The sequence below is a fragment of the Vicugna pacos genome, chromosome 14 (genome assembly GCF_048564905.1).
Source record: "Vicugna pacos chromosome 14, VicPac4, whole genome shotgun sequence".
NCBI lineage: Eukaryota > Metazoa > Chordata > Mammalia > Artiodactyla > Camelidae > Vicugna > Vicugna pacos.
In genome coordinates this window covers 64,863,878-64,887,606 of record NC_133000.1, presented here as the reverse complement: position 1 = coordinate 64,887,606, position 23,729 = coordinate 64,863,878, and the positions used below count along the sequence as shown (strand labels likewise).

Here is a 23,729-nt window from a genome sequence, read left to right as displayed (position 1 = left end):
TCTAATATTCAAATAACATTATTTTAAATTAACGTGAATTTAAAGTAACTTCTTTGTTAAATATTAGTCTAAACTGACAGATACTATAACTTTGGTTTGTGAAAACTATCTTTTGTAAGCAGAACTTGTTTGATTCAACTCAGCAAAGAGTATAGGTGTGATTACCTGTTGAAATATGAGGAAATTGTCCTGTTATATAAAATTGAGTTTCATAATGGTACTTGGCATAATAGGTCTCTACCTTTTTCATTTGTTGTAATTCTGGCCTGAAAGGATAACTGATGTCATTATTTTTGGTTTTGCTCTTTCAGTTCAGAAAAATTCTTTGTCCAGAACAGAACCTAACATACACCTATTAAAATTCTGAAGCCCTACCTCCTGAGAATACAGGATTTCAAAATAAAGATCTAAAGGTAATAGATTTTGATCCACAGGACTCAAAGATAAAAAAGCATGTTGGGAAATAGGCCCCAACACATCATTCCTGTAAACTCACCTTGAAAATAATGGCTATATTCAAGAGTGGCAGTGAAAACTGAACAGATTCTATTATTGAGCTTCCCTGTTAAACCCAACACAAATAATCAGATGAAGAAAGGATAAGAGAACTGTTAGGGGCTGAAATATATCCCCTATCCCAATTCATATGTTTAAGTCCTAACCCGTATCACCTCAGAATATGATTGTGTTTGGAGAGAGGGTCTTTAAAGAGGCAATTAAGTTAAAATGAGGCCATTAGGGTGGGCCCTAATCCAACATGACTGATGTCCTTACACGAAGAGATTAGGACACAGACAACACACAGCACCACAGCACAGAAGAAAGACCATGTGAAGACATAAGAAGACATCCATCTGTAGGCCAAAGAGAGGCCTCCAGAAGAAACCAATCCTGCCAACACCTTGATTTTAGACTTCTGTCTGAAGAAAATAAATGGTGTTTAAGACACTAGTCTGTGGTTATGGTAGCCCTAGAAAACTAATAAAAGAACGAATTTGGAAAATTAAAATGTAGATAAGGATCCAGAACAAAAAGACACCAAAATAGTTTACAAAATACTTTAAAATAAAAACCTAACTAAAAATTCCTGGTAAGTTTACCTATTTACCTATTCACATCTGTATAACAAAAACGTCTTTCCTTCAACTTTCCAGTAGAACTCAATAAATTTTAAGGGAGAATATAATATATGCTTCTTTGTATTCTCAGTTTCCCAGGAGACTGACTTCAAATACTACAGAACATCCCAGTTCTGGTTTCCTCCAGCCAGTCTGAGAGTCCTGGCCTCTATGACTTCAAATATAATCAGAAGGTCAACTTCTGTCCAGATCTAAAACATTCCTTCTGGCAAGAATGAAATTTTACAAAAGACCTAGAATTGCCAAAACATTGCTGAAGAAAAAGAAAGAGGCTGGAGGAATAACTCTTCCAGACTTCAGACAATACCATAGAGCTACAGTAATCAAGACAGCATGGTATAGGTACAAAAACAGACATATGGACCATGGAGCAGAATAGAGAGTCCAGAAATGAACCCACAAACTTTTGGTCAACTAATCTTCGACAAAGGACGCAAGAATATACAATGGAATAAAGACAGTCTCTTCAGCAAATGGTGTTGGGAAAACTGGACAACAGCATGTAAATCAATGAGCTAGAACACTCCCTTACACCACACACAAAAATAAACTCAAAATGGATCAAAGATTTAAATATAAGACAAGATACAATAAACCTCCTAGAAGAAAATATAGGCAAAACATTCTTACATACATCTCAAAAATGTTCTCCTAGGGCAGTCTATCCAAGCAATAGAAATAAAAGCAAGAATAAACAAATGGGACCTAATGAAACTTACAAGCTTCTGCACAGCAAAGGAAACAAGAAGTAAAACAAAACAACAACCTACAGAATGGGAGAAAATTTTTGCAAATGATGAAAGTGACAAAGGCTTGATCTCCAGAATATATAAGCAGCTCATAAGACTTAATAAGAAAAAAAAAAAAAAAACCCAATCCAAAAATGGGAAGAAGACCTAAACAAGCAATTCTCCAAGGAAGAAATACAAATGATCAACAGGCACATGAAAAAATGCTCAATACCACTAATTATCAGAGAAATGCAAATCAAAACTACAATGAGGTACCACTTCACACCAACCAGAATGGCCATCATTCAAAAGTCCACAAATGACAAATGCTGGAGAGGCTGTGAAGAAAAAGGGAACCCTCCTACACTGCTGATGGGGATGCAGTCTGGTGTAGCCACTGTGGAAAACAGTATGGAGGGTCCTCAAGACTAGGAATAGACTTACTATATGATCCAGGAATTTCACTCCTGGGCATATATCCAGAAAGAATTTTACTTCAAAAAGACACCTGCACCCCAATGTTCATAGCAGCACCATTTACAATAGCCAAGACATGGAAATAGCCTAAATGTCCATCAACAGATGACAGGATAAAGAAGTTGTGGTATATTTACACAATGGAATACTATCCAGCCATAAAAACAACAATATAACGCCATTTGCAGCAACATGGATGTTCCTGGAGAATGTCATTCTAAGTGAAGTAAGCTAGAAAGAAAAAGAAAACTACCATATGAGATCGCTCATATGCGGAATCTAAAAAAAAAAGAACATAAATATAAAACAGAAAACAACCTACAGACATAGAATACAAACTTGTGGTTGCCAAGGGGGCGAGGGTGGGAAGGGACAGACTGGGATTTCAAAATTTGTAGATACTGACAGGCATATGCAGAATAGATAAAAAAGATTACACTGTATAGCACAGGGTAATACATATGAGATCCTGTGGTAGCTCACAGGAAAAAAAAAATATGTGACAATGAATATATGTATGTTCATGTATGATTGAAAAATTGTGCTCTACACTGGAATTTGACACAACATTGTAAAATGACTATAACTCAATAAAAAATGTTAAATAAAATAAAATAAAAATAAATAAAATATAATACAATCACTACTAACATATTTTTTAAAAAAGAATGGAAATTTACAAATTAGTTACAAATCCATTTCCCTATAATTTCTCTTATTCCCACCAATTATTTTTTCAGTCAAACACCCTAAATCCATAAAAGCTCAAACTCTTTCAGTATGGAAAAGTCCCAAATATTTTTTAAATCTTAAATTGCTCTGAAATTAGAATATGATAATTTGTTCAGTTACAGTCAATTCTCAGAAACCAGAATTTGGATTGCATTAATTCTTAACTTTTTAATAAATGAAACAGCAAAGGATAAGAATCAAGATGCTAAAAAGAGCTTCTAAAATCCTTATGGAAAATAAGGTTGCATATGGTACAGAATTATCTCTGATAGAATCTCTCACGGGATGTGGGGGTATCTGTCTTCCACAGAATTTCAACAGTTCTCCTGCACTTTTTCTTCCACAGCAAAAGTAGATTCCTTCTTCACTGTAGCGATCAGGATAGGCCACTGACTAAGGTCTAACAAAAGTGAAACAATTTAGCTCTCTGTTCTCAAAGATACGGATTAGCCAGCCAACCACATCTGAGCATTTAATAACTTTAAGATCTTATTCCTTTCTATTTGAGATTTGTCTAGCTCTTTTGATTTTTGTAGACTATATAAAGGATGCTTTTCAAAAACATGAAAATATAAAAATTACCTAGATTTGGAAATTAACGATTATATACATACACACACATATACACACATACAAAAAAATGGAAAGGTATATTCAGGGTCCTAATATTAATCTTAGCACAAAGGCCTAAGCAGAAACAGCTTATAAATGTAATGCTTTTTTATCAGCTTCATTTTTAGAAGAAAGATTTCCATCTCCATTTTTCTCCTAGACTCTTATATAAACACCCTTATGATGAAAAGGTTTCTTTCAAAGAAGTTAATATTTCAATTATGTTTGTTCATTTTTAACAATAATTTTACAGTTAACTGACAAAAGAATAATAGGAGAATGTTATTATTAATTAATTTGTGGCTCAGTTTGCCATCTGAAAAAAAATGACTACTGACAGGCTTTATTAATTATAATGACAACAGTAATAATAAACACGTTAAGCAATGTTTTACCAACATAGCACGCAAAATATTACTGGTAAGATTCTCACAGTCAGGAAGAAGAATGAGTGCTTAGTATAAACCAGGCGCTATTCTGAGCATTTAAATGCGTTAATGCATTTAATGCTCACAATCCTATAAAGCAAGTGCTGTATTACTGTCACTTTACAGATGAGGAAAATGCAGCATGGAGAAGCTAAGGAACTTACTCACAGATATAGAGCTCGAAAGAACTAGGGCTAGGATTTACTTGTACTAAGTGAAAATAGTGGATGTTTGCAACTAACAAAAACAATGATTAAATGAGTTCCCCATTAGTCAGCTACAATTGTTCCGAACCATTTTATGGTCTAGAACCTCACTGAATTTCTCCTTAGAAAAGTGTGTATCTAATTTCAGAGGGTCCACAGATTCCCCTAAAGCTAATTACAGAGTCCAGATAACCCAGGTTAGATATTTCTGCTTTGGGAAGCTGGCAATACCAACATGGCACAGTCTCCATTTCCCCAGACTTTCCCCAGTTAACTGCAGCAGAGCATGGAGCACTGAGATCTGGGGCAAAGGGACAGCCAACAACAGGTACTAAGCTCTTCTCTCTGATGGGCTGGATGAAACTAAGAGACTAGCTTCGGAGAACTGCAGGGAAGAATGTGAAAGGAACAGGTCACGGAGACAGCCTGGCCTGCAGGGATCCAAGGGCTCTGGCGAGAAAGCCAGTAAAGGGTCTAGAAGAGTCCCTGGTCTCTTTGCCACGGAGTGCAAATAGCCAGTAAATGTTGGCTGGATTCTGTCCATGAGACGAGGAGAATGCTGGGAGACATAGCTCTTCCTGTCCTCAGGAATACAAAGGGTTTTGTCTTCAACCACTTGAAGGACTAGTGCCACTTAGTATATTACAACAAACAGAACTCAGTACTGATTACCCAAAACAACCACAGTGAAACACAGTAGCGGGTGTACCCACTGAGAAAGGATTAGCATTCAGAATAATCATCACATGTGCCAAGTGAAATGGAACAGCTAAGGGACAGAAAAAGGACTTTATCTGAAAAACAGTAAGGGCACTCAGAAACCTCAGGAATAGCAGTACAGCACACACACACCTTTATACACAATTAGACTTTCTGGGATAAAAATACATAATTTCCCAATTATGGAATTCAATCGATTGCTTAGAAGAAAAGATGATCCCTGTTGGAACCTGAATTAGTAGCCTGAAGAGGAACATAAAGAAATTATATCAAGAAACAGAACACAAAAACAAAATGAGAGTAATCACGAGGGAAAGGATATGAGCCCCAGAGGGCTTGTCTGGAATACCTAACCTGCAAGCAACAGAAGTCACAAAAGGAGAAAAGGAAAAAAGAAAAGGAGATGAGGAAAGGGAACAGTTTACAAAAGTCTTTCTCTGAAATGAAGGAAACACTTAAACCCGTACAACTGAAAGAGCACACAGAGTAAAAGGCAGAGCTGATGGATATAAACACAGACCTAGGCATGTGAGAAAACTTTAAAATCCCTGAATTCCAATATTTAAGGGAAAGTTGGGCCACCTTTCAGACAGTAGGAATACATTACCTACAATGTATGAGAAATAAGAACATCAGACTTAACACTAGAAGCTAGAATACAGTAGGATGCATAAGCTACAAAAGACTTGAACAGAAACCCAAGAATCCTATATTCAATCAAAATATCATCCCCCTTTCAGGGCAAGGAAACATATTTGAGGATGGGGCATTTTAGAGCAATCATCCATATATTCCAGCTGAGGAAATTAGATGAAAAAATTTTCTAGTCAAAGAAATGAACTAGGGCAGAAATCTCAAAAAAGGAGAAAGCAGAGAAGCTAGAGTAATTGAGAGACATGCCTGGGGGTGTGTATATAGAAGATAAAAAAGGACTTTGGAAACAGAAGGGATAAACTACAAAGGAAAGTAAAATACAGCCTCGAAGCATGAAATTATCTCAGAGAATCTAATGCTTGAAAGTTGAGGAAACCATTTATATCATCTTCACAAATATTAATGGAGAAAATGTGTGTCTGAATAGGAGGATGAACACAAATACAATTTTAAAGGACAAGAAAATCTCCAATTTATCAATGGGAAGCAATAGGAATAATTAGCAATTTAACTCAAACAACAAATAGAAAAGGGGAGAAAATGAAAAACATGGAATATTAATCATAAAATATAAAGTGAAATAAATAAAATCAAGTATTTAAAATTGGAAGGACTGAAATTTCACACTAAAGTATCAGATTGGGTTTTTTTTTTAAAGAACACAATTAAAACGTGATAAAGAAGACTTTAAAATAAAATAAGAAGCAAATAAAAACAAAAAGAAGCAAGAGATACAACATGATACAGGTCATGATTGAATTTAAGATTAAAACTCTTAACAAGATAAAGATATTGTATAATGATAAAAGGTACACAGCAGTAAACCTATGCTGTACATACTAAATTATTTTCTAAACATGTAAACATATTTAGAAATGCAAGGAAGACTCAGAGGTGTATACTGAAGTAGTTATGGATGAAATTATACAGTGTCTATGATTTGCGTTAAAATATTCCAGCTATCAGGGGTAAAAGCAAGGAAAGGGTGGCGCACATGAAACAATACTAGCCAAGTAAATACGAAGTGAGGTCACGGATTCGGGGCCTTTACCATCCTACTCTCACTATCCTGAAGTACTTTTATATGTTTGAAAGTCACCGTGAAGAAAAGAAAGACAGAAAGACAGGTAAATGGAGGGAGGAAGGAAAAGAAGGAAGAAGGGAAATAGAAGAAGAAAAATGAAAAAAGAAAGGAAAGAAAGAGGGAGACAGCAAGGAAAGAAATGCAAGGATGTCTTGGTGCAAGAATTTTGAGGCAAGTGAAACTACTCTGCATGATATTGTGATGAAGATACATGTCGTTAAACACACCACAACCCACACAATGTGCAATCCAGGGTGAATTCTAATGTAAACTATGGGCCTTAGCTAAGAAAAATGTATCAGCATTGGCTCATCAACTGTAACGAATATACTTTTCTAACACAAGATGTGGATAATAAGGGAAACTGGTGGGGGTGGGGGATAGTGAGTAAAGGGTATATGGGAACTCACTGCACTTAACATTAATTTTTTGGTAAAACTAAAACTGCTCTAAAAAATAAAATCTCTTATTTTTTAATAAATTATGATGGAAAACTTTATATATCTAAGACATCCTTGAATTTCTTTCTGAATAAAACAGATCCAATAAAAGAGAAAGAAAAAAGAGAAAAGTAATAAAGGAAATGAATAAAATAATCAATAACCTTGATTTTTAATAGCTATCACTTCATAAAATACTGAAGGTCTACCACACAAGGGTCTACACAAAGATGTTCAAGGGCCTAACACTGAGAATGATACCAGCATCAAATGGATTCACATCTAAATTCAAAATTTTAAAGAACAGATCGTGCCTATCATTTACTAGACCCCAGAAAAAGAAAGAATACCTCCACAGGTAGTTTGAAAAAACACATAGAACTTTATTACTCAGATGTGGTAAAGACAGTATGTTAAAAAGAAATAAAAATTCAAAATATTTATATTCACTCATAAAATCTAGCAAAATACCAAAAGGAAAATCACTATGTCTAATTAAAATTTATTCTAGGAATATAAAGAAAATGTATTAAAAGAGTCTATAATGGTAATAAATTAAAAGATAAAAGGACCATATTTTCCTTATGAGTAGTAATTGGTAGATAATTTCAGCCACAACTAGGGACAAAGAGGAGATCTTACAAACTTCTAGGGGGAGAAAAAAGATTTTTAACAATCAAGAATCAGATACACCTCAATATCAACAATATAAATTAAAAGAAAGCAAAATAAGGCCTTCAAAATTATTAATGAAAAATTATTTCCAATCCAGAATTCTATACTCAAAATTATACAAGAAAACTCAGGAGAAAATCTTTGGGACCTTAGGTTAGGCAAAGATTTCTCAGGAATGACATCAAAAGCACAATCCATAAAGGAAAAAAATTTGTAAACTGATCTTCAACAAAATTAAAAAACTTTGTGCTTCAAATGACAACATTAAGAAAATAAAAACATAAGCCACAGGTTGGATGAAAAAATTAAAAAACTTTGTGCTTCAAATGACAACATTAAGAAAATAAAAACATAAGCCACAGGTTGGATGAAAATGTTTGCAAATCATATATTCCTACTAAAGAATTCTTACAGCTCAATAATTACAAAATAAATAAACCAATTTAAAAATGAGCAAAAGATATGATTAGATATTTCAACTAAAGGAGATACACAATTGGCCAAAAAGTACATGAAGAGAGATTTAATATCACCAAGCATTAGAGACTAATGCAAATTAAAACCACAGTGAGATAGCACTTCATATCCACTAGAATGGCTACCATCAAAAAGATAGTACTGTTTAGGAGGATGTAGAAATGTAGAGAAACTAAACTCTTATACATTACTCATGGCAATGTAAAATGGTGTGACCAATTTGGAAAACAGTTTAACAGTTTCATAATTTACCACTCAATCCAGCAATTCCACTCTAAGTATCTACCCAAGGGAAATGAAACAATCTGTCCATATAAAGACTTGTATGTGAATGTTTATAGCAGCATTATTCATAATAGCCAAAAACTGAAAACAATGCAAATATCCACCAACTTGTGACTAAGTAAAACAGATGATGGATAGACTACTACTCAGCAATAAAAAAGAATGAACTACTGAAACACACTACAGCATAAATAAACCTCAAAAACATTGTGCTAAGGAAAAGAAGTCAGACACAAAAGATCACATATTGTATGACTTTATTTATACAAAATGTTCAGAAAAGGCAAATCTAGAAATAGAAAATCAGTTGTTGTCTGGGGGCAGGAATAGAAACAGAAAGACTGCACATTGCATGAGGATCTTTATGGGGTGATGGAAACATTCTACCATTGGATTCTGCTGTTTGTAGCACAACCCTGTATATTTACTACAACTTATTGACTTGTTGTCTTAGTCCATTTAAACTACTATAACATAGACTGAGTGGCTTATAAACAATAGAAACTTATTCCTCACAGTTCTGGAGGCTAGGAGGGAAGTCTAAGAGTAAGGGGCCAACTATTCAGTTTTTGGTAAAGGCCAATTCCTGTTCATAGACAGCCGTCTTCTCACTGTGTCCCCACATGGCAGAGGGGCCTCTTTTATAATAGCACAAATCGCCCTAACGAGGGCTCCACCCTCGTAACCTGATCACTTCCCAAAGGCCTCACCTCCAAATACTATCACACTGGGGGTTATGTTTCAACATATGGATTTTGGAGGGGTACAAACATTCAGTCTATCTCACTTGTACACTTAATATGGGTGAATGCTGTTATAGGCAAATTATACCACAATAAAAACTATTGGGTCTTTTTTTTTCCCCCAATAATAAGTTAAAATAGTTGTTTTCACTCATGCACCAGTTCTTAGGAAGCTACTCAAAGATAAGCTCCAGGAAAAAAATAAATAAATAAACCAACAGTGCTTAAGACAAAAATCCAGGAGAAAAGAGGTTGAAAAAGAGAGTATTAGGAACCCTCAAGGCAAGTGAGGAAATCTCAGCTTGAGAACCATGCTGCAAATGTAGAGGGTAGCCAGTCCAGACTAGAGCAGGCCGAAGGAAACCAGAGATTTCCACAAAAAAGGTGCAAGTGACAGAAAACTCACTGTGCTTGAATTAATGAAACACAGGACAAGTTTGTGGATAAATTAGTGATAAATACATAGAAAACAAAGCTGGCAAGCAAACAAAAAAGACAGTTTTTAGCTATAGAGAAAACAAAATGGTGCAAGAAAGTGAAAGTAATCTTAAGAGACAACATGACTGCTGGGAATAGCGTTCATACTGTGATCATAATAAAATCCCAAATGCTGGCCAAACCCAAATCATGACACAGTGAGAGCAGGAGGGTGGGTGTGACGAGGAGGGCAGTAACATACCTCATCTCTCACAAAGGGAAGCTGATAGAAAAAGCAGAAAATCAAGGACCAGTACAGGTGTATCTATTAACAAGATGTTAAAAACATTAAAAGACTCAACTAAAAGAGTTAACTTTGGTCAGAATCACGAATACAAGCCTCCCCAGTGAGAAAGAGGCAATAATTAATTGTCCCTAAGCAGAGAAGAAGCAACAGCTTTCCTCCGGCCCCTTCCCTTCTCAGCAGCAGTGGCCCCTCCCGGCCCAAAGCTGCAGTTCCCCACGCACACCAGTTCAAAGAGGCTTCCCTCTTCCAAGTGATTTCTCATTTCTCCTTTATTTATTTTTCTTTTCTTTCTTTTTTTTGGGGGGGGTGTTAGGGGTTTGCGTAATCAACTCAAGGGTTGATACTGGGTCAAAAAGCCACTAACATGATAATTCAGCTGTTTCAAGCCCTATAATTTTATACCCGGGTAAAAGTTCTTCAAATATAAGGATAACCTTATCAACCAACTAAGAAGTCAAAGAATACAGTATCATGGATACCTCTCAAAAATAAATTCTTGGTTAAAAAAAAGAAGAACCTAACCACAAGGTAAGTCAAAATGCAGACTGATTAATCATAAAACTCTGGTAAGATGCTGATGGTGACCATGAAAACAAAGGTAAAATGAACAAACTGGGAGACTCACACCAACAGAAAAGAAGTACAGTACTATTATAATAATGAAAAATAATAAAAACAGCAAAAATGAAGAGTTAAGGAAGGCAGGATTAAATATAAATATGTCAATTTCCATTCATCTTTGTAAAAAGGAAACAATACACTCTCAAATTGGAATATGAAAAAATATGATGACAAAATATAAAATTTTAATAATCATTTTTATTATTAAGAATCTTTTAGGAATTAATATCGCTGCAGAAAATAGTTATCTAATAAATAGTTCAGTAATTTCATTTTAATTTTTCTCCTGTTAAATATAAATAAAATAAGCTAATTCAAAAACATATGGAAAAATTAGAGTAATGAGAAAGGAATAGTCTTACTGGATACTGTATTATTAATAAAAAGATATAATATCTAAAATAGTGTGGTACTAGCACACGAATAAACAGGTTAAAAAAGGAAACAGATGTAAACATCTGCATACACATGAGTACATAAGGAAGATGACTTCTAATTAGCACAGAAAAGAATGTTTATTCAATAATTGTTGTGATGGAGTTGCTCACCTGAGGCTGCCTGCTCTCCCCTTGAGAGCATACTATCTATCCCTTAATAAATCCTCACTTTACTTTCTCAAAAAAAAAAAAAAAGTTGTAACGAGTAAGAAGCCATTTGAGAAAAATAAAATAAATCCCAAATGAAGTGAAAATTTCACCAAGAAAGATGAAATACATACTAAAAGAAAACATGGAAGATAAATGTTTCAGTTTTCTTGGAGGAGGAAGAGCCTAAGTATGTCACAGCATCAGACATAATCAAAGAGATTTCAAAATTCAATTGCAAAATTTAAAACCAAAATTTTCTGTAAAGGAAAAAACAACATACAAAGTCAAAAAGATAGGCAACAGGTGAGAGAAAAGTGCTACAAATTATATCTGTTATATTTTATACCTACATTTATTTGTTAATTCTGTCAGGAAACAAGTTTCTGGATCAGAGATGGACGCACCTGTTTACTCACAGAGCATCTCTGCACCATTCCTCACATCCCAACTCCCCATGGGCCTAATGTCCCTGTGCATGCAGAGGGGAGTGTATCTACCACAGGAGAGGAGCCCCCAAACCATATAACTCAGAGCTTTTGTATAAGAGTTGCTGGCATGTCTGCCCTTCTTCAACTCTGGAGAGAGAGCAAACTTGGCTCTTGAAGGTAAAGTAAACAAATCCTTCTGGGGAGAGAAGGGGAAAGCCTCTATTTACCAACCCAGAATGTCAACAAACAGTTCTGGGGAAAGAGAAGACTTTCTCTCTAGCAGTCTCTTTAATGTTGTTATCATTTAATCTTGGTGTTAGTGGTCTTTGGTTAAAAATCCCTCACTCTGTAAAGATGTGAAAATATTCAAGGAGCATCACTTCCTGATAATATCACAAATGGCTAATTTCCTGAAAAAATGAAAAACCATCTACAGGTTGACAAGAAAACCCAAAGGACAAAGGATTTAATAGTCAAGTCAAGGCAAAGGAAAAGTAAATGAATCTATGAAGAAAATTTCACCCTTACTTATATTTAGGAAAACTACAGTGTGATACCATGCTTCACTATCCAAAGCTCCAAAGACAAAGCACCCTTTGGCCAGGGAAGTTCTCTTACAAAAGCCAACTTGATAATACTTAACTAAATTATAAAAGGACGTATCGTTTTCCAGGCAATTCTATTTCCACATGTACAAAATGATGATGTAAAGGGTCACTCATAATTGCACTATTTGCAATGGCAAAATATTGGAAAATTTATCAATGTGAAATTATATGATTGTACATCCATACAACTGAACATTAAAAATCATAAAAATGAAGAAGATAATGCTTTAAATTAGGTATGGAACACAACCAAAGATAAATTTTTAAGTAAAACAATGGTTGCCTTTAGAGGAAAAATAAATGGTTGTAATATAAAAAATGTGGTATGGGGAGTTACTTTTCCAATGTATACTCTTTTGAACAATTAAGATTTTCTTTTAACCAAGTATTACCAGTTTTTAGTGTTTTAATTCAATAAAATAAGAAACTAAAATTATTTAAGCAAAATTATGTATCATTTCACTAAAATAGCATTTTAACAAACTATTTTCATAGAGTACTTATTCATCTTTCAAATGCAGAGAGAAGGAAACAGGTGAATATGGTTGGAGATATATGTGAGCTTCTACCAGAAGAAGTGAATAGAGGCCATTCCAAGCATAGGGAGCAACACGATAAAGGCACAGAGAGGTCACACTGAATTCAGGGAAAAGAAGTACTCTCCTAAGTAGTACGAAGAGATCAGCACTGGCAGGAAAGAGGGCTCTGAGGTGACATTAAGGCCACGGAGAAAAGGGACTTGTAACGCAACAGCATTTGAATTTCATCTTTAAGCAACAGAAAACAGTGACTTTAAAAAGAAACAAACAAAAATATATGGGGATAGCACAGATAATCCTGACATATAAATTCTGACCAGACTGACAACAAAACCAGTATTTACACACCAAACCTGGCGACTTTCTCAGTGTTACATCTTTTTAAGGAGAAATGGTATTTATTACAAATTTCACTCTTAAGGAAATCTAGCAAAGTGAAGATCCTACTCACATTTCTATTATCAGAAGAAATGTACAAGTTCTAAAACTGGAAAAAGTGACAGTTCCATCAGGAAATTTCAAAGAAAAATAAAAAGGAACAAAGAAAATTATAGCCCTCCAGGCTCAAACTGAAACAGTAATTAGGGATAACATATATCTCAGAAGATACAGAATTTGGTGAATATGCCTTAAGTATTATAATTTAAGGTTAGTAAAGAAATTTGAAACAGAAAATCTACTATTAAAAAGACATTTGAATTGTTTAAACAGTATCAGAAAAAAGTCTTTGAAATATCTAAGAATGGCTTTCTGAACACTATAAAATCCAAGATTGTTTCATGCTGCCATTCAGTTACAGCCTCCACCACCAAATCTCTCTCCATCACATAGATGCGTCTAAAAAAATCAAAATTAATTTGTCTGGTAACTAGCAGAATTACTGTCACTGGAAGCAAATGCAAGAGAGAAAATAGATATTATTAAACATTAAATGGGACACAAATTATCAAAGTGTACAACTAAATAGCATAGAATTAGGTACTATCAAATCCAATATGATGAAATTCCTCATGAATTTCATTTTTCCTGAAATTTATTCATAACCTTTTTTGAGGGTACTGAACATAGTTTCCTGGCAAGCCATCCATGATGCAAAGTGTAAAAGTAGGTACCTAATGATTTAAATTCATTTATTTTATTTATTTTACTGGATATTGAACCCTGGGCCTCATGCATGCTCAGCATGCACTCTACCACTGAGTTATACCCTACCTGGTACCTCAATGATTTAGACCTATTACACAGAATTACTTGATAAAAATATCAACTTTTAGAGGTCTTATTCCAAAAACCATGGGACAAACCTGAAAAAAGTATGGGCTGAGATAAATGAGCCAGAAAAAAATTTAAAAATGAACGGATTTTTAAAAATTAGAACATAGTAACAAAATGCACTAAAAAAAGACAATGGTTTTTAATTCTGCAAATTCTGGTAAGTACCTCAACTAAACCATCTAGTATTTATTGTGTCTTGAATAAAATACAAATATTTTGGAGTCACTTCAAATTGTTTTCAAAATCATATTACAAGCTATTCTCATCATGACATAATAAAGTCTTCATTTTAATCAAAAACATGATTTTCCAGCTAATTATCTAATTAGACATACATCAATATAAAGACATTTTTAATGAAAATCAAATTAATCTCTAAGAGATACAATTCTGTCACTTCTAAAGATATTCACAATAATGGAATATAGGCTAAAAAAGTGATTCCAAACAGAAGTACCATACATTTTGAGCAACAACTACTGAGGTTAATACCTATACAAACTCTATAAATACATATTATTGTTGGTCTCAAAATGCATCTAGATACATAAATTCTGCCATACTCAATGAAAACCAGTCCCATGGTATAATCTCAAAAGCATAATGTCAAAAAAAAGCCATGTACAAAAAATTATACATTATAGAGTCCCACTGATTTAAAGTCTTAAAAAGAAATCTAAACAGGCAAAATTAAAAATTAGTTCTATTGCTTAGGTGTGCATAATTGAAAGAACTATCCAGAAATACAAGGAGGTGTTTGGAATTCAGTCAGAATCGTAAATAGGATGATGGCGGAGGAATCATTGAGAAGGGGAGGAAGTCAGAGGGGAGGGGAAAGAAGTGCTGGCATTTTGGTACTTCCAGATCCAGGTGATGCTAACATGGATTTTTGCTTATAATAATTTTTTCAACTACACATTTGTATCTGACTTACTTTCCTGTGCATGTATTTTAGTTTACAATTTAAATCAAACAGAAAAAGGAAAGAAGGAAGGACATAAAGCCACCAGCTAGTTGATAGCACCAGTGGCTTCCTGAGACGTTGGCTGGAATTGAGGAATTATACCCCCTAAAGTCAGCAGTTCCACGGTGGCCACTTGAGTTCTCACCCTCATAACTGTGACAGAGGTGTCAGTGCCTCTGGAAGCCAGGTTGGGTGGGGCAGTTCTGAGAGTCAGTCCTGAAAACTCACTCCAAATATCCTTCCTTCCTCCAACCCTTCCAAAGATCTGTAAGCACTTAACCCCTTTCTATTCAACACATCTAGAGTGATTCTCATAACAGCACATGAACCCTAACTAATGCGGTTCACCAAGAGAAACTCGAGGAAAAACAAAACAAATTTCCTACATGGAATATTAACAGTAATGAAGCAGAAGAGCTAGACACCATTAAATTAACCTGATACTTAACTGTCATTTCTAACAGATTTCTTAGCACACACATAGAAACTAAATCTTTATTTAACACTTCGAGGAGTTAATTTTTAACTTTTATACACCAAAAAGGGGTGGTGAGGAAGGGAAAAGTATAGAGACACTGCAAGGAATGAAAAACAGAGCCTTTGTTACCTGGAGTCTTGTATTCATTTCCAAGAAATAAAAATTCTTCTTTGAGTCCACAAGGAATTCTACGGTTCCAGCGGAAGAATAATTTACAGCTTTGGCAAGAGCTACAGCTTGTTCTCCCATTGCTCTTCGAGTCTCAGAATCCAGAAAGATGCTGCAAATACAGAAAGAGTAATTTCCTATGTTTTGGACAAGAATTAAGTAATCTTTTGTGTGCATGACAAAAGTTTTCTTAAAGTTTACTCAGATATGACCATCTGTATCAACTTAAGATTTTATATTACATGCTCTATATATGCTTATAATACATGCTTATTGTGTTATTAAGCAAAATATGTTAAATAAATCAATTTCAGACTTCAATAAAATTAACGTTTGAACTTTCCACTCAATTTATAAAATACACAACTATTTGAGAACAAGTAGTTGTTTCCAACTAGTAAATTTAATATATATATTCAAAATTTCTCTAAGCTAAAATTGGGAGATGTGCCTTATGAAGAAAACGTGTGTTAGATAAGGTCCCTTCAGGCCAGAATTACAGCAGTGCTGGCCAAGTCGTGAGTTCAATGTTACTGAATCAACAATATGTATTAAATAAGGTGTCTTTCAACAGAAACATATATAAAACAGGTTATGTATTAATGCGCTGATGAAAATCTTCTGACTAGGGGCTCAGAGAAACCTAACTGTATTTCCCCCGGGAGCAATGCTTCAGTATGTGCTAATTCATTGTTCACAGTGACTTTACAAAATATAATTACCACAAAAAACAAGAATCAGCTGTGCGTCTAATAAATTCTCAAAACTCTTGTTTCACAATAAAAAAGCACCTTCCAGCAAGCAAGTAAAGGGTTTCAATGAACCCTGGAAAGAATATTATCATATCATTTTTGCATTTTTACATATTTTGCGTCTATGCAAGAAAGGCTCCGAGAAACAAAACACCGTCTACTTTTTTATTTGTGGATTAAAATTATTCTCAAATGTGTAAGATTCACATGACATTTTATTTTTTAGTACTGTAAAAATTTTATATTTATATTTATATTTTTATTTTTATATTTATAGTTTTGTTTTGCTTGTCATACATAATTTAAAATTTAGAAAAAAATTTTTAAAAATTCATATAAAAATAATTAAAACTTCAATTTTTCCATTTACTTTAATATACATTTATGGTGATATATCATTCTCAAACAGAATTATATTTTATCTAAAATCCTTAGATCACTGTTATCAGTAGAACATGTAAGCTCTGTTAACCCATAATTATGTAAAGATTTCTATTATAACAATACCATAAAACTATAAAAAGTATTATGCAGAAAATATTTAGATTTATTAATTATGCATGATTTATAACACTGCTGACCCATCAACAATGTGTCAAGATATATGTATAGTAATTATATTTCAGTTTCTTTGTTTTTTTAATGTAGATGACATTTTATAATTTTTTTATTATGGAACAGCATAATGAACTTGCATGTAAATGTTTCCCATATGCAACAATTATTACTATACAGCTACTCTTATTTTGTGTATGTTGCATGCCCACTTTTCTACCTGGCCCACCCATTTGAGTAAATTTAGAATAAAAAGAAAAAGTAATTATATTGAAAGTATCAAGACAAGATAAAATATAAAACTGCAAACATGGTGTGTCAGAGTCTGTTACTGTTCTATTGGCATCCACTCAACTAGAATTTTAGCTGAGTGCATGGTTACTTAAGGAAAAAAGACATTTCCTGGCCTCCCTAGCAGAGTGTCTAACTTTTCAGATCACTGTCAATACACAACAGGGGCAGGTTCTAGGACTTCTCCTAAAGACGCAGGCAGAACATTCCTTTTGCTTTTTCCTCTTCCTTCCTTCTTACATCCTGATCCTGGGCCATGAGATAAAGGTCCCTATTCCATGTAGCCTGCAGTGGGATGTTCCTCACAGCATGGTGGCTGGCTTTTAAGGGTAAGTGTCACAGGAGACAGGAAGATGAAGCTTGCAGATTCATAAGGCCTGGGCACAGCACCACTTCTACGTAGTCTATTGGTCAAGCAGTCACAGAGCACAGAATCAACAGGGGGGAACACAGATCCTTCCCCCCGTTCAGCAACAGAAGTGGCAAAGGATTTGGGGAACATGTTTTAAAACCACTATACCATATCATATTTTTAAAACTAATATAATTAAAGTACGATTTGATTTTTACCATTACTCTGTGATTAATAATTCATTCATAGTCAGACCTACTCTTTACAGAAATCATATATACATTTTACCAAGGCACCTTGGCTAAGATGATTAAAGCTGCAACTAGCTGTATTGCCTACTGCCTGGTTATTAAAAATACCAATATACACTCAACTGGGAATTTTTAAAAACTAAGAGAAAACCAGAATATACACAAATACCAACCTAGCATCAAATTAGAAATGAAGCTCCATGAAATTGCTACACCAAACACATGAAAGGTGGCTTGGCAAAGTGCCCAAAGTAATTCTGAAGAATCAAGAAATCTCCAAGAACCATGCCTCTAAAAGCCTTTTCATGGGAGGATAAATTCAGGAAATTCAGGATCAACTTTATGAAACTTTTGCCAACAGGAGAGCCTAGAAGGTATGTATCCCAGACATTCCCCATGCCCAGACACACCAGCAGAGTCAATATTACGTAGAAGCCTGTGGGAGTCATAGGTGGTTATCCACCAAACTTTCTCCTCTAATAAAATCCCAACTTCCTTTTCAAGTATTCTCTCATTTTCATGCACTGAAGTACTGAGAAAGACCAAGTGGCAAATACTTAGTTATGAAAATATACATTAAGACCACTGCAAACTAAAAAAGCTTCTGCACAGCAAAGGAAATTATCAAAATGAAAAGGTAACCTACTGAATAGAAAAAAAAATTCACAAATCATTGTCTGACAAGGGGTTAATACCCAATATATATATATTTTATATATATATATATATATAAAGAACTCATACAAGTCAATAACCACAAAAACCAAACAATCTAATTTAAAAATGGGCAAAGTATCTAAATAGACATTTTTCCAGAGAAAACATACAGATGGCCAACAGGTATAAGAAAAGGTGTTCAACATCACAAATCATCAGGGAAATGTACATCGAAACCACAATGAGGTCTCCTCTCACATCTGTTAAAATGGCCATTATTAAAAAAGACAAAAAATAACAAGGGTTGGCAAGGATGTGACAAAAAAGGAACCTTGTCCTTCCGCTGCTGATGGGAATGTAAATTGTGGCAGCCACTATGGAAAATAGTATGGAAGTTCCTTTAAAACTTAAAAGCAGGACTACCACAAGATGCAATGATTCCACTTCTGGGTACTTCTCCAAAGAAAATGAAAACACTAACTTGAGAAGACATATGCACCCCTATGGTCACTGCAGCATTACTGGCAGTAGCCAAGGGATGGAAACAACCTGAGAGTCCACTGATGTATGGATGAAGAAAATGTGATACACACACACACACAATGGAATGTTATTCAGTCATAAGAAAGAATGAAATCTTGTCATTTGCAACAACATAGATGGACTTTGAGGACATTATACTAAGTGAAATAAGACAGAGAAAGACTGTATGATCACATCTATATGTGGAATCTTACAAAAAAAAAAAAGCTCATAGACAAATGCTGGAGAGGCTATGGAGAAAAGGGAACCCTCCTACACTGCTGGTGGGAATGCAGTTTGGTGCAGCCACTATGGAAAACAGTATGGAGATTCCTCAAAAGACTAGGAATAGACCTACCGTATGACACAGGAATTTCACTCCTGGGCATATATCCAGAAGGAACTCTACTTCAAAATGACACCTGCACCCCAATGTTCATAGTGGCACTATTTACAATAGCCAAGACATGGAAACAACCTAATGTCCATCAACAGGTGACTGGATAAAGAAGATGTGGTATATTTATACAATGGAATATTATTCAACCATAAAAACAGACAACATAACGCCATTTGCAGCAACATGGATGTTCCTGGAGAATGTCATTCTAAGTGAAGTAAGCCAGAAAGAAAAAGAAAAATACCATATGAGATCGCTCATATGTGGAATCTAATAAAAAAAAACATAAATACAAAAGAGAAACAGACTCATAAACATAGAATACAAACTTGTGGTTGCCAAGGGGGTGGGGGGTGGGAAGGCTCAGACTGGGATTTCAAAATGTAGAATAGATAAACAAGATTATACTGTATAGCACAGGGAAATATATACAAGATCTTATGGTAGCTCACAGTGAAAAAAAATGTGACAGTGAATATATGTATGTTCATGTGTAGCTGAAAAATTGTGCTCTACACTGGAATTTGACACAACATTGTAAAATGACTATAACTCAATAAAAATCTTAAGAAAAAAAAGCTCATAGATAACAGAGATCAGATTAGTGATGGGGGAGAAGGAGGTGCAAATGTACAAACTTTCAGTTATAAAATAAATATGACAGGGAGATGTAATGCACAGCATGGTGACTATAGATAATAATACTGTATTGTTAACTTGAAAGTTGTTAAGAAAGTAGATCTTAAAAGTTCTTATCACACATACACAAAAAAATTCTGAAACTATGTATGGTGACAGATGTTAACCAGACTTACTGCGGTGAGCATCGCACAGTATCAACAAATATCAGATCATTATTATTATAAACCTTAAACTAATATAATACAGTTGACCCCTGAAGAACACGAGTTTGAATTCTGAGAATCCACTTGTACATGTCAAAACTAAATACTGCAATGCTACATGACCCCAGGTGATGGACTGCAGATACGGAGAAGCCACACAGAAGGAGGACCCACTTTACGTTATTCACGGATGTTCAACTGCATGGAGGGTCAGCACCCCTAATAACCACACTGTTCAAGAGACAACTGTGTACATCAATTATACCTCAATAAAGAAAAACTTTTAATACATACACATGAATAGATTCTACTATTACTATTAAAGCAGTTTTAGCTAAAATGGGAAAGAAACGTAAGAAATATGTAAAATCTAATTCTAAATTTTCCTCGGGAGAGGCTCTTACCTTGGTGCTTCCTCCACCACTTTCTGATTTCTTCGCTGAATTGAGCACTCTCTTTCATTGAGCCACAAAGCATTCCCATGTTTATCACCTAAAACCTGAAAGAGCAATACCACTTGAAAAATTCTACAGCCATAACCGTAACGTATATGCCCGATTAACATTTTCTCCATGCAACACCCCTTGGTTTTTAATACTCAGACATCATAGAACGTATTATGTGCCTCTCAAATACAGTCCCTCTTTTGGGTGATGCTAGTAAAGGAAAATTTTATATTTACCACCCCAAAACTCAGTAGAATATTTTTATTAAAAAGACCTGAAGAAAAAATTCTCCTGTTACATTTCCAATACAATGGGGAAAATATCAGAATCAATTGTAGAAACTGAGCAAAGGACACTGAGCATCAATAGAGGGAATGTATTCTTGATGTCAGTGGTGCTTAGGAGAGCCACAAGTGTCACTGTGCACATCTGTTTGTTGTTAATATTATAATGTATTTTGATCAGGAAATGCTATTTTATTTACACCCAATATGTAGTCTGTTACTTATATATGGGTATTTTTATTCCTTTATTTTTCTTACAAGAAACTGGTAAAAGGTCTGGGGTTAATATACAACATTATGCTTTTTCCCATTTTTAATAATGCAAAATAAGCTGGGGTTTTTAACTACAATAAAAATTTTAATAGAAATATATCCCAAATACTGAATGAGACATACTGTTACTTAAAAATAAAAATTATTTATTTGAAATTCAAATTTAACATGTATCTTCCTAGCTAAATCTGGCAACCATAAAACATGCTTTTTGTTAATATTTTTGCATAGAATATTTGACTTTTAGTTAACGACTAGTCTGTTTTCACTTAAAGGAGTATATTATTGAAGGCATATATTAAGTTCACTGAGGTAAAAGCTATTCTAGAAGTCAAAAGACGAGGCACTAACTTAAACTCTAGCTATGCAACCTCTCTGGGCAAGTCACTCTATTTACTCATGCATGATAAACAGCAGGTAATATCATCTTAATATTTTACATGGCTGCTGAAAATATCAAATCAAAAAAGATCATGGTTATAACAGGTATAATAAAGTATAAAATGAATAGTTAATATGACTACAAAGTTAATTTTTACAAGTAAAACCTAACTAAACCTCACAAATGCTTTCAAACAAAGGAAATCATTACAATAATGAAATGCCAATAAGTTGGAATTTTATTTCCAAGATTCAAAAGTGGCTGCATGAGGCACTAATTACAACAGGCAAGACACAGAAGCAACCTAAGTGTCCAACAACAGATGAATGGATAAAGATGTGGTGTGTGTATTAATACACACACACAGACACATACACCAGAATATTACTTAGCCATAGAAAGAATGAAGTATTGCCATTTGTAGCAACATAGATGGAGCTAGAGATTATCCTACTAGGTGAAGTCAGAGAAAACAAATACATCATTTACACGTAGGATCTAAAAAATAATATAAATGAACTTACTTACAAAACAAATAGACTCAGACATAGGAAACAGTTGCATGGTTACCAAAGGAGAAGGGAGGGTAGTTAAATTAGGAGTATGGGATTAAAAGATACACACTATTATATATGAAAGAGAAAGAGCAAGAATTTTCTGTATAGCACAGGGAAATATATTCACTATATTATAAAAACCTATAATGAAAAAGAACCTGAGAAAGATTATATAAATATATAGATATACACACATATATATAAAAAACACTGAAATACTTTGCTGTACACCTGAAACTAACAATACTGCAAATCAACTATACTTCAATAAAACAAAAAGGATTGAAAAAAAAAGTGGCTGTATGAAGTACACCTAGAAATATTTTAAAACATTAAATTCATTCTACCTTTTTTTATTCTAGTTGACATGTAAGTGAAAGTAGATTTAGTCTCCAAGAAATAAAGCCACGTAAGAAAAAATTCTCAGAAACATTTCCAACTGTAAAATATTAGATTCATATATACACAGAATCAAGTTTCTTTAAAGTCTGTGTAGTTTTGCAGTTCTTTTTAAATAGTTCTGTCATTTACTAGGCATTAAACAAAAATAATTTGACAATGATTTATTCCATTAAACAAATGAAGTAACCAGACAACATTATAAAGTGCTTGTAAGAGAAGTTAACACTTAAAAGCATCATGAGGTTTTTTTTATACTTTTAATATAGCCCTTTACAGATATGCATGCACTAAATATGAAAAATCCCCCAGATATCTTGCTTACAGAAAAAAGCTTCATCATAGTAGACTGTTCCACATAACTCAACCCCTTTAGCATCCATGGATCCAGCCCACACCATGACCGGGTTCAGAAACACTGGTTTAAATCAGATAGAGCAGTGCCGTTCTCATCGCCAGTATACAGTTTCAGTACGAGAAGGACACAGTATGTGAGAGCTCATGTAAAAAACAACAGGTGAAATATATATATATATATATATATTTTTTTTTATAGACTATGTCAGGATATCCAAAAAACAGTAACAGTGTCTGCTCCTAGGGACAGAAACCAGAGGACTTGGGGACAAGGGTGAAAAAATGCTTACTTTTTGTAGAATACTGTTTATCATGTGCACAAATTACCTAATATTAATTAACTAAAATTGAAGAAAATAAGTAAAAAAAAAAAACCTTCCAGGTGTATATCAGATATAGGAAACATCTGCATTGCCTATTTAACTTACTAGGAAACACTTTCACTTAAGTTTTTAAAATATCGGCTCAGCTATATGCCATGGTTAATTAAAATAAACTAAAAGATGATGTAGAAATATAATTATTTTGCACAACTGAATGAACATTTAGTGAGCATTAGTAGTATGAAAGACACCACCTGGTTGCTGGGGACAACAAATAAATAAGACCTA

General features: G+C 34.1%; 1 protein-coding gene across 8 annotated transcripts in view; it reads right to left on the bottom strand.

The window, feature by feature from the left end:
• The window catches only part of PCCA (propionyl-CoA carboxylase subunit alpha), a 377,947-nt gene that overhangs the window by 176,393 nt on the left and 177,825 nt on the right, over positions 1–23,729 (bottom strand). For all 8 annotated transcript variants that reach the window (XM_072976495.1, XM_072976496.1, XM_072976497.1 and 5 more), the window contains 2 exons: positions 20,825–20,919; positions 15,757–15,907 (listed from right to left, as the gene is read on the bottom strand). In XM_072976495.1, the coding sequence (XP_072832596.1) occupies positions 15,757–15,907; positions 20,825–20,919 (246 nt within the window). The remainder of the gene's footprint in view (positions 1–15,756; positions 15,908–20,824; positions 20,920–23,729) is intronic.